We start from the raw sequence: 12,333 nt of genomic DNA, 5'->3' as shown, positions 1-12,333 counted from the left end.
CCATAAACCACTACTAAATGGACTTGGGAAAAATCCACAATTCCAGGAATAACATGTATAGAGTGTTTGTACGTTTGGGAAGCTTGCCAGGTGCCCTTGGCCTGGATTGGCCGCTGTCATGGACAGGATGCTGGGCTCGATGGACCCTTGGTCTTTTCCCAGTGTGGCATTACTTATGTACCTTTTGTCAGTTAAAACTTGGTTATTTACAACACAGGAGACAATTTAGTAAAGGGTGCCCAACAGGGCACCGCAAAACTTGTGCTGAAAATAATGGTGCCAAGCAGTGTTCTATAAGGGCACATATATGGGTACATGCCTGTGAGGGAGACTATAGGACATGACCACTTCCTCTTAAGAATACATCTTAAGGTCTATAGTCCCGCACAAGGGGGAAGTGACATGGGAATGGTGGAGCCAGAAGAGCAGGAACTAGGAAATATAAAAGCTCAGTCAGGTTAAGGAGGCCCAGAGGAAAGCAGCGACATCCAACTGCATGTGCCTCCACCACCTACACCTGAACTGCAACAGTGAGTCAGGAAGGCCCAGTGCCACTGGGGACCTTAGAGAACTATATGCTTAATCCAGCTAGGGTCCACCTGGTGACTGCTGTTGACTACAGACCTGTGCATGCCATGGCCTGCGGTGGCAGGAACACGGGAGGTCTTTTTGCCTACACCTAAGGACCATTTCCCCCTTGCCTGTGACATTAACAAGACCCCCCATACCTAGCACCTTTAATAAAGTATTATTATTTTGCTGACCTTCACCGCTGTGTGGCTCCAGTCTATCCTGGCTCCAGGTCCCGTCCTCCATCACATTACCAAATATGGTTCTGGCAGTGCAATTGGAGCTTACCCTGCCAGAAGAACCCAGAACCCTTAGCCTCCAGGGCTCTGAGCCTTGTAGGACTGCCAACCAGGAACAACGGGCTAAAGAGGTTAGCTCTGCCCTGAGACAGGGAAACCTTAAAGAACTCTAGTTAGTGTCAGAGAGGCAGACTTTATTTTCTGGTTTGTTCATCACACCATGAGTGCCAAGGTTGAATGGAAAACATGGAAAGATTGTTCCAAGTCCTGGTCAAGGGACAACAGCAGCTGCTGCAAACTACTGTGCAAAGGCAATGTGAGCAGCAACAGGCACTGCACAATTCTTTGGAGGTACAGCAAAACTCCTTGGTACAAGTAACCTAAGCACTACAGGCAACCAAGTTACACACCCCGATTCCAGAGTTATCGAAGATGGTACCGGAGGATGACTCAGACTACTTTTTGAAAAACTTTGAGAGAACCGCTTGTCTGGCTGGGTGGCCGGAAGCGTCATGGATGGCATATTTAGGGAACCTGCTAACTGGTAGTAGTCTGACTACATTTCAAGGCATCAACTCCAACGGGACAGCCACTTATGCAGAAGTAAAGGTAGTCATTCTAGACAAGGCGATTGCACTCAAAAGGCCTATTGGCAATGTTTTTGAAAGTAGTCAGACTACATTTCAAGGCATCAACTCCAACGGGACAGCCACTTATGCAGAAGTAAAGGTAGTCATTCTAGACAAGGCGACTGCACTCAAAAGGCCTACTGGCAACGTTTTTGAAAGGGGCTTGTACAAGAGAAAGAGAATCCTCAGAGTTTCTTTTACTGGCTCAAGGAGGTAGCCTAAAGATGGTACCAACCAAAGGCCAAGACTGGCCTAGAGATAGCAAGAGTTGTCCTTCTTGAACAGTTCCTTGAGGGGTTACCTCCATCCATAAAACAGTGAAGCAGCCAAAGTCTTTTTCAAAGCCCAATCTGAACCTGAGCCCTACAAAGATAGGAAACAAGCTGGGGGTCCCGGGAAGAGAAAAGGAGAAGTCCGAGAACTCTAAAGGAGGACAGCTGAAGACTGGTAAAAAAGAAAAAGAAGAATACATACTGGTTTCATGTCACCCAGGATAAAAGGTGCCCACCCACAGCTTACGCACTAGGGCTAGGGCTTGTGGTAGATAACACCCCTGTGAAAAAGACAGAGGAACATGTTCAAGGATTTTGATTTGATCCGATTTATTAAAATTTGGTAAATCACTTTTCCTCAAATAAATAGCTAAGCAATGTACATAAAAAAAGTTAAAAATTGAACAAAAGAAAAGAAAGGAACACTAATGTGTTATACGAAAGATGAGGCAAACAAAAAGTAAGGAAAGAAAAGGACAAAGGTGAAAGAAGGCTGCAATTTTAGTGGATCCTGGAGTGGCCACACCGCACACTACAAAAGGAGATAAACCACAGCAGTTAATGAAAAAGTTGATTAACTTCAGACATCATGTACTGTTACCTTTATGCTACAAAGCCTATATTTAAAACAAGAAGGTATACCAAGAGAGTTTGTGAAAAACTGCAAAAAAGAGGAATATTGGAACAGGAAAAGCTACAAAAATGAACTGATGCAAATTTAAGATCCCTAATTTTATAAAGATCAAAGTAAAGGAGTATGTGAGTGATAACATCTTAAATGAAAATTTTGTAGAAAAAGGACATAGAAAGAGGGAACCTAGATGGGAAAACCAGAAGAAAGATGTATGTAGAAGGAGAAAGCAGAGCCTCAGAAAGGATCAATAGAAGAAAGGCTGGTGCACAGGGAAAAGGAGGAAATCTACAAAGGAGCACAAAAAGAAGGGCTGATGTAGAAGGATAAAGAAGCAATCAGGAAAGAAACATCAGAACAAAGATTGATAAGAGAGAAAGAGGAGGCTCAGAACAGAGTACATGAAACAGAACAGAGTACACAAAAGAAACCAAGGTAGAGATAAAGACAGGCGATCCAGAAATGCCAACAGCGCAAGATAAATGAAGGAAAGCCTACGATGTCAACTGAAAAGGAAGAAGAAAAGCAGGAGATACACCCAGAGGTAGAGGAATTAATGGTTGTTCCTAATTTATTTGGAAATAGATGAATATGCTGATTTTCAGAAAAGGGAAAGATATTTTTGGCCAAAAAAGGGCATAAAAAATTGAATCTTGGTTTGTATTTGGGCCTACCCTCACTTTCTCGTGGCATCCAGCATTCCTCCTGGTCCCTCCCTTTCTTGAGGGGTTCCTCCACTGCTGCTGCCCCCCCCCCTAACTGGAAATTCCCACTTCCTCACGTTCTCCTTCCCTTCTTCCCCTCCCACCAAGCAGACAAAGCCCCCTTTCTGGACCCACCTGTAGGTCCCCCCAGTGCCTACCCTGGAGGTCCTGTGCCAAGCTGGGGCAGAAGTGATCCCCACACATTCCTGCTCATGCAGTCTCTGTAGCAAAAATGGCAGCTGCAAGTTCCAGCAGCAATCTCACGAGATTGCCACTGGAGGTCATGGCAGCTATTTTGGGATTGGGCTAGCATGGAGTATAGAAAGGAGCTTCCTGTATCATCAGTTACTAAACTCGTTAGGACACCCTGTTGAAGTGATGCCTGCACTCTTTCCCATAACTCGCAATACTGGATGCCCTAACGAGTTTAGTAACTGATGATACAGGAAGCAGACAGTGGGTGGGGGGCAGGAATGGTTTAGTTTCTCCTGGGGTGGGGGACGAGGGGGGGAGAAAAACGGAAAACAGCACAGAGTAAGGGGATATCTGGATAGATTACTATAAAAAAGCACAATGTGATGGGATATGTTGAAATGGGAATGGCTTGACTTGTTCATGTTTATGATTGTTAAATTACCTTTTGTTCTGTGATTCAATAAAGATATTTAAAAAAAAAAAAAAAAAGAAAGGAGCAACAATCAAGCATAAATCACCAAGGGGCCCTTTTACTAAGCCAACGTGTGCCTAGCGCATAAAAAATGGCCTTATGCAGGTCTTGCTAAAGCATCCCGCATTAGTTTTACTAACAGGGTGATGATGATTATTTTTTTTGGGGGGTGGGGGCATGTCAGGTGCAGAGAATGGACATGGGTGCACTAATCTGCTATCATGTGCACATCACTACCATGCTAACTGGCTAGCACATCTGTAACGTCAGAACTCTTAATACCACCTAAATGGGAGGGGGTAAGGGCTCCCACAGTAATTTTTTTCAAATCGTTGTAGGATATTGCTAACAATACTGCGCAGCCATTAATGAAACAAACCAAAAAGAGCCCTTGTTGACAGCTGCACTAGAAATGGACTTAGTGCATAGGGAAAGGCCTGCATAATGGTGCACAAAGCCCTTTTCTTAGCACAGCTTAGTAAAAGGACCCCTTAGGGAAAAGATCAGCAAATAATATGTACAAGTGGCTAAAACTGATACTGAAAAATGAATTAACACAATTAAATAAGATACAATCCATTAATCGGCTGGCAATTCCCAAACTCTCAGACAGTTTTGGAATTGTACACTGGTAACTTAAACATCTTGATAAACTGGGTTAAAATAAGATGACTCCTCCATGCCAAGATGGTACATTCCTAGAATTGAAGGAGAAATGTGTCTCACAGAGACAGATTATACATATAGAACTATTATCATAGGCCGCCAAGCCTACTTAACATATCCAAATAGACAAAAAGTATTGAAGTATGTAAGTAGATGTCCAGAATCTGTCTCCATCATTAAATTTAAGCAAGCATTCTGACAAAGAGAAGAAATGAGTAAGAATCTACCAGTACACACAGAGAAGAAAAACTGAATTACAAAATCTCTATAAAGAATTAGATCATCAAACAAGAAAAACCAAATGGCAAATGCAAAAATATAGTCAGAAATACAAATTGTTACTCCAGGAATAGGGAGCTGAATGGAAACCAAAAGATGAGAGATTGATAGCTGCAGCCTATGACAGTAGATTACTGACAAAATGGTTCACAGAATGCATAGAAAAAACTGGGAAAACTGGCATATGCATCTCATAGCTGGTTGTAAAGTTCTGATGGGAAAAGGTTTACAAACTGAAAGAGACAATAAGGTGGCACATCCTATCCATGGGAAACTTTATAAACACTACAGTATCATTATACCAGAAAATTACTGGGATCACGACCCTTTGAGAATTATGGAAAATGAAGAGTTATGATCACCTGGGAAATTCCCACTCTGAGCAATAAAAAGCTTGATGCAAGAAAACCATACATTGTGATAAAGGAGAAAAGTATAAGAGGAACACTGAAGATAGAGATGCTGGTGCCACTTGGCGGCCATTTTTTTCATGAGCACAAGTGGAGCAGGAGATGCAAACCTCTTCCCTGAAGAAGGACGACGAAACCTGGCCATGTTGGCAGGGGTTTGACTCAGTTGAAAAGTGCTGCCAAAGCTAAGTACTATGCTAATTTCAAGTGCTATGGCTGTATGTTATTTTTTTAAAAATTGATGAAAAATGATAATTTAAACAAACAAAAATTTTTTTTTCTAAATAAATAAACGGGTTGATCTATGAGGATGTATACAGCGCCATGATATATGGGACGCTGTTCCCAGATGGGATTTGCTGCTTTTTAATCTGATGATCCCCGTATTAATTGAGTAAGAGGTTAAGAATGTCAGCTTGAACAATATGACATGAATACTCATTGAGTGTTTGGGAAGCTAAGATGATTTGAAGTAATTATTCTGTGCATGAAGTGTAAAAAGAAAAGATCTTCAAGCAGGGATGGCCCAAAAATATCTGACACTATAGGCAAACCTACAACCATGTACAAACCTCACCCCCACCCCTAACTCAAGGGTCAGCTCGTAGTTTGGGGCTCATCCTCCCCATCCCCCTCCAGCAGTGCCCAATAACTCTCCCCTTCTCTAACCCTTCACTACTGTATCCAGTCTCTCCTTCCTTTCCCTAACTCCCCCATAGTGTCCAGCATTTCACTCCTTTCCAAAACCCCACCACTACCAAAGTGTCCAGCATCTCTTCCCTTTCCAACCTCCCCCCAAGTGTTCAGCATCACTCTCCTTCACTTCTATCTCCACCCCCCTGCGGTGTCCAGCATCTCCTCACCTTCCTTTCCCTAACCCCCTCACTGTGGTATCCAGCATCACTCTCTTCCCCTCCCAACCACCCCTCTACCATATCCAGCATCTCTTGCTCTCCTAACCTCCCCTTCCTCAGTCCAGCATCTCTTCCCTTCAAAACCTCCACCTCCCAGTGTTCACCATCTCTTTCCTTCCCAAACTACCCCCCACTGTCCAGCATCTCTCTCCTTCCCCTTACCTCCTCACAGTGTTCAGCATCTCTTTCCTCACCTTCCCTACCCCCACCACAATGTTCAGCTTCTCCCTCCAACTCCAACCTCCCTCCCCAGTATCCAGAAACTCTTCCCTTCCCAACCTTTCCTCCAGAGTGTCCAGCATCTCTCTCGCCTTCCCTTCCCTCCCCCATCATGGTGTTCAGCATCTCTTTCTTTACCGTCCCTATCCCCCTCCCACAACAGCCAGCCTCTCCCTCCATACCTTCCCAACTCCCATCTCCTCCCCCCCCCCCCCCCCCCAGGGTCCAGCATCTCTCTCCTTCCCTAAAGAACAGAAAATGCCAGGTTATTTACAAACTTTACAAAATCTATCTAATGGTTAAGCTATGCTGGAAAGCATGTGAAGTCACCCTAGAAGTGATGTACCTGAAAAGTCTTTGAAGTCTTTCCTGTTGCTGAATGTGAAGGTCCTCATGGAACCATCATGATATTCCTTTACCAGTCCCACTGCTTCAGCTCCCAGCAGCAGCCGCAATTTCGAGGCACCAACCAAATAAATGTTGCCCTGGTCAACTTCATTTTCTTGGAGAGGTTTAATCAACAACTGAGCACCTGTGAAGAGTGAAAAGAAATGAGGCCTTACCATAGACGTCTCTAAAAATGGAAAATGTTTTAAAGAACCTTTCAGTTTATTAGTAAAAGTGTTTGTTGTTTTGTTTAAACAGGATTCCTCACTAAAACTCACTGACATTCTCAAAATTATCAGTGGCATCTTTGAAACGCAATGAAAATTCTCAGAAGCTTCACTGCAAACTACCATAAAAACACATGTAAAACTCTTAATGGTTTTCAGTAAACAGAAACAAAAGAAAGTTTGGGATTATTTAGCCAACTAATTTTTATGGTCATCGTTAACCACAGAATTTCTTGATATCTAAGAAATGTAATGGTCATATAACCATCTCCAGATAAAAACTGATGGCAAACATTGGTTATCAGTGTTCAATCTGGACTACAGAAATTCTGCTACATTTAAGCAGAAACACATTTCTCCACCAACAAGCAGGACTGTCAGGCATGCAGGTGGATGAAGTAATCCAAGGGCACCAGGATGAACCGCTCTCCCAGAGCTCAGAACGTAGTGTAAAGTTCTGAACATGCGCAGCCCTTTCAGTGGGCACTTGTCTCTTCCTCAGTTTTGTTTCTTCCACTCTGCTGAAGTGTAATAAAGCTCTCCCTAGAAAATTTTTTATTACTGTATATTATTCTTGTTTAGGTTTCCATTTTTACCACCTAAATCCTTCAGCTATTTCTTTTCAGAGTATAGCACCTAAGTTGTCGTTTTCTGAATGTCCTCTTTTTGCTTGTGTCCTCTGCATTCAGAAGCCTTCTATCCAGAGGACCCGCTCTGCCTCCACTGTAGAGATCCTAGTCATGACTTCAATAATTGAATATTTTGCACAGTCATATCTATAAATTTGCAAAAATAGGGCTGAACATCTTTGTTATTACTTTCGAGTCTGTCTGCAAGTGGTAGCACATCAGACTACCTCAGTTATAGTCTGAGTTGCGTTCCAAGACGTATGAAGAGAGACTTGCTGACCTGAACATGCATACTCTGGAGGAAAGGAGGAACAGGGGTGATATGATACAGACGTTCAAATATTTGAAAGGTATTAATCCGCAAACGAATCTTTTCCGGAGATGGGAAGGCGGTAGAACGAGAGGACATGAAATGAGATTGAAGGGGGGCAGATTCAGGAAATATGTCAGGAAGTATTTCTTCACAGAGAGGGTGGTGAACGCTTGGAATGCCCTCCCGCGGGAGGTGGTGGAGATGAAAACGGTAACGGAATTCAAACATGCGTGGGATAGGCATAAAGGAATCCGGTGCAGAAGGAATGGATCCACAGAAGCTTAGCTGAAATTGGGTGGCGGGGGAAGAGGGGTTGGTGGTTTAGAGGCTAGGATAGGGGAGGGCAGACTTATACGGGGTCTGTGCCAGAGCCGGTGATGGGAGGCAGGACTGGTGGTTGGGAGGCGGGAAATACTGCTGGACAGACTTATACAGTCTGTGCCCTGAAAAAGACAGGTACAAATCAAGGTAAGGTATACACATATGAGTTTATCGTGGGCAGACTAGATGGACCGTGCAGGTCTTTTTCTGCCGTCATCTACTATGTTACTATGTATAAGACCAACATCTCCGTCTCTCAATTCAACTGAACACCTCTCACCTGCTAGTACTTCTTGTTCTACACATTTGGAGGTTGTTAATTCAATTGAAGCATCCCTTTTGCATAGCAACGCAGGACTCCAACAGATGGTTTCTTCTGTGGAACGTGTTCCACTACACCCTGTGCATTTTCGGAGCATTAGCCTTGTTCAATATCACCACATCTTACAGTCTGCACCCACCAACCGCCACAATTTTGAAACAACTTCCTTCTGCACCAAATTCCAGATTTATGCTGAGTCAATGCAAGATTCTACTAGGCAGCCAAGGAACAAAGCCATTCTTTCTCTGCTTAACAGCACTAGTATACTTACAGTGGGGGAAATAAGTATTTGATCCCTTGCTGATTTTGTAAGTTTGCCCACTGACAAAGACATGAGCAGCCCATAATTGAAGGGTAGGTTATTGGTAACAGTGAGAGATAGCACATCACAAATTAAATCCGGAAAATCACATTGTGGAAAGTATATGAATTTATTTGCATTCTGCAGAGGGAAATAAGTATTTGATCCCTCTGGCAAACAAGACCTAATACTTGGTGGCAAAACCCTTGTTGGCAAGCACAGCGGTCAGACGTCTTCTGTAGTTGATGATGAGGTTTGCACACATGTCAGGAGGAATTTTGGTCCACTCCTCTTTGCAGATCATCTCTAAATCATTAAGAGTTCTGGGCTGTCGCTTGGCAACTCGCAGCTTCAGCTCCCTCCATAAGTTTTCAATGGGATTAAGGTCTGGTGACTGGCTAGGCCACTCCATGACCCTAATGTGCTTCTTCCTGAGCCACTCCTTTGTTGCCTTGGCTGTATGTTTTGGGTCATTGTCGTGCTGGAAGACCCAGCCACGACCCATTTTTAAGGCCCTGGCGGAGGGAAGGAGGTTGTCACTCAGAATTGTACGGTACATGGCCCCATCCATTCTCCCATTGATGCGGTGAAGTAGTCCTGTGCCCTTAGCAGAGAAACACCCCCAAAACATAACATTTCCGCCTCCATGCTTGACAGTGGGGACGGTGTTCTTTGGGTCATAGGCAGCATTTCTCTTCCTCCAAACACGGCGAGTTGAGTTCATGCCAAAGAGCTCAATTTTTGTCTCATCTGACCACAGCACCTTCTCCCAATCACTCTCGGCATCATCCAGGTGTTCACTGGCAAACTTCAGACGGGCCGTCACATGTGCCTTCCGGAGCAGGGGGACCTTGCGGGCACTGCAGGATTGCAATCCGTTATGTCGTAATGTGTTACCAATGGTTTTCGTGGTGACAGTGGTCTCAGCTGCCTTGAGATCATTGACAAGTTCCCCCCTTGTAGTTGTAGGCTGATTTCTAACCTTCCTCATGATCAAGGATACCCCACGAGGTGAGATTTTGCGTGGAGCCCCAGATCTTTGTCGATTGACAGTCATTTTGTACTTCTTCCATTTTCTTACTATGGCACCAACAGTTGTCTCCTTCTCGCCCAGCGTCTTACTGATGGTTTTGTAGCCCATTCCAGCCTTGTGCAGGTGTATGATCTTGTCCCTGACATCCTTAGACAGCTCCTTGCTCTTGGCCATTTTGTAGAGGTTAGAGTCTGACTGATTCACTGAGTCTGTGGACAGGTGTCTTTCATACAGGTGACCATTGCCGACAGCTGTCTGTCATGCAGGTAACGAGTTGATTTGGAGCATCTACCTGGTCTGTAGGGGCCAGATCTCTTACTGGTTGGTGGGGGATCAAATACTTATTTCCCTCTGCAGAATGCAAATAAATTCATATACTTTCCACAATGTGATTTTCCGGATTTAATTTGTGATGTGCTATCTCTCACTGTTACCAATAACCTACCCTTCAATTATGGGCTGCTCATGTCTTTGTCAGTGGGCAAACTTACAAAATCAGCAAGGGATCAAATACTTATTTCCCCCACTGTATGCTGTGGAGATGCTACTGGCCTATATACTCTTGCAGAACATGATGCAGACAATGAAAGGCATTCCTTTAAAATGAAGCCTCCTTTCCATTTGTAAATTCAATCATTTCATTTTAAACTATTTTTCCGCAGCTTCTGCCCTTAAAGCCTGTTTCTCTGATGTACACACACACTAGATATTCCTGTATTTGTTGTGCAAATTATTTATTGCTCGCTTGCTTGCATTTGTACCCCACATTTTCCATTCTAGTGGTAGGTTCAATGTGGCTTACAGTTTTCCTGAAGGAAAAACAGTATACATGTTTGAGAGAACAGGTTATACACTCCAAGGGAATAATGGTTGCATGTTCAGAGACATACGGTACAATCTGTCTGGTCCAAGTTCAGTTCGCGTTCAGATCAGTTGAAGATCCATGGTTATAGGGGGGTTGTCCTGCTAGCTGCGTGGCTAATGAGGTCATCGGAGGGGAAGGCTGTTTTGTAGAAGTGGGCTTTCAGGTGTTTTCTGAATTGTAGGTAGTTGTTCATATGCTTTAAGTTTCTTGGCAGGGAGTTTCAGGTTTTGGTGCAGATGTAAGCGAAGCTTGTTTCATATGTGGTTTTATATTTCAGGCCTTGGCATCTGGGGAAATCGAATGTGAGGTAGGATGAGGTGCCAAAAAGTTTTCTGTAGGCTAGCGTACAGATCTTGAATGATATGCAGGCTATGATAGGTATCCAGTGTAGATTTTGGAGTAGAGGCCGTGCACTTTCAAAATGGTTCAAATGATTCAAATTACTCTGAATCATATGTTCAAAATTCATTGAGTGCTTTAAAATCCTTAATTTGTGCTCTTTTATATAAGTTTCTGACTGTGTTCTGTGAGTAGATTGTTGTTGCTCTGTGCACAAGTAACTGTTCTGAACACAATTAATTTGAATATCTTAACATTCATTGTATGCGTTCTTTTATTGTTTCACTCCATAACAGAAGTGCAAATAGTCGTTTTAGTTCCTCCCCATCCTCTAGCATTAGGTTTTGAAACATAATTGCATCATATGTGTCTTTTTCATGCATATGTATGCACCAATGGACACTAAGTTCTGAGCTCTGGGAGAGTTGTTCCATCCTAGCACCATCGGATGATGTCACCCTCAGGTGAGCCTGACTCAATCTAGGCGTCTACAGAAATCATCTGTTACAGGTAAGCAACGTTGTTTGTTTTATGAACTATGGAAGTATATTTTTATATTTAACTTCCTTCTTTATAGATGATAGAACTTTTCTATGGGACCAACAAAGTTTTGTTGCAGTATATGAGGTTTTCAGAGCTCACATGCTTCTTCACAAAGCATTCCCCAGGAAATCTCAAAAGCTTGTGTATTGCAACATCTCATTTTTGTGGGTCTCTTAACGAGTATCATCATTTTCTCTAGCAACAACATGGTTCCTAGAACTCTATGCTATGTTTATCTCAGAAATGGAAAAGTGCGGGATTAGCAAAGGTAACTCTGTGATGATGTCATCTGCCACTCTGCAGAGGATGCTGGTTCAATTCCTAATCCCTGGGCTAGCCGCAGAGCCCATGTAGCCTCTGGATAAGAGGAAGTCCCCCAGTCTGAGTCATCACAAGCAGCGAAGCCTAATAACCAGACCTAAAGCCTACAATTATAGGATTCGCCTTGGGGCACAGTCCCCAGTCAGACTGTTACCGCAACAACAAGGCTGTGAGTTAGGTGGGGGATATAAATTAGAGGAAAATAAATAGCCCTACATGGTAATGAAAGAAAAATGTCTGCAATAAAATCTTTGACAGAAGCAAGAACAAAATAGCATATTTACTAAGCTGTGTTAACTGCAGTGGAACTCAATACCCAAGGCCACAAAAGCATTACTAACTATCTTCAGTTCAGAAAAGAACTGAAGACATACCTTTTCAAGAAATTCTATAGGTAACTTCATACGGTAACGATGTTCCACACCACTTTATAACTGTAATAAATCACTGTAACTTTGCATAACTGTAAATTGTAAGACACATTGAACTGAAACTTGTTTTTGGATAATAGTGGGATACAAAAATGAATGAA

The 12,333-nt window shown here is 43.1% G+C and overlaps 1 protein-coding gene across 1 annotated transcript in view; it reads right to left on the bottom strand.

The window, feature by feature from the left end:
• LOC115459141 (anoctamin-10-like) overlaps window positions 1-12,333 on the bottom strand; it is a gene marked incomplete at its 3' end in the record, with an annotated part of 115,383 nt that overhangs the window by 78,441 nt on the left and 24,609 nt on the right. The window contains exon 3 of the mRNA XM_030189015.1: window positions 6,547-6,732. Within this exon, the coding sequence (XP_030044875.1) occupies window positions 6,547-6,732 (186 nt within the window). The remainder of the gene's footprint in view (window positions 1-6,546; window positions 6,733-12,333) is intronic.

This window comes from Microcaecilia unicolor, unplaced genomic scaffold (assembly GCF_901765095.1).
Source record: "Microcaecilia unicolor unplaced genomic scaffold, aMicUni1.1, whole genome shotgun sequence".
Taxonomy (NCBI): Eukaryota; Metazoa; Chordata; class Amphibia; order Gymnophiona; family Siphonopidae; genus Microcaecilia; species Microcaecilia unicolor.
The sequence above is the reverse complement of the archived record's forward strand: the minus strand, read 5'-3'. Positions and strand labels throughout refer to the sequence as shown.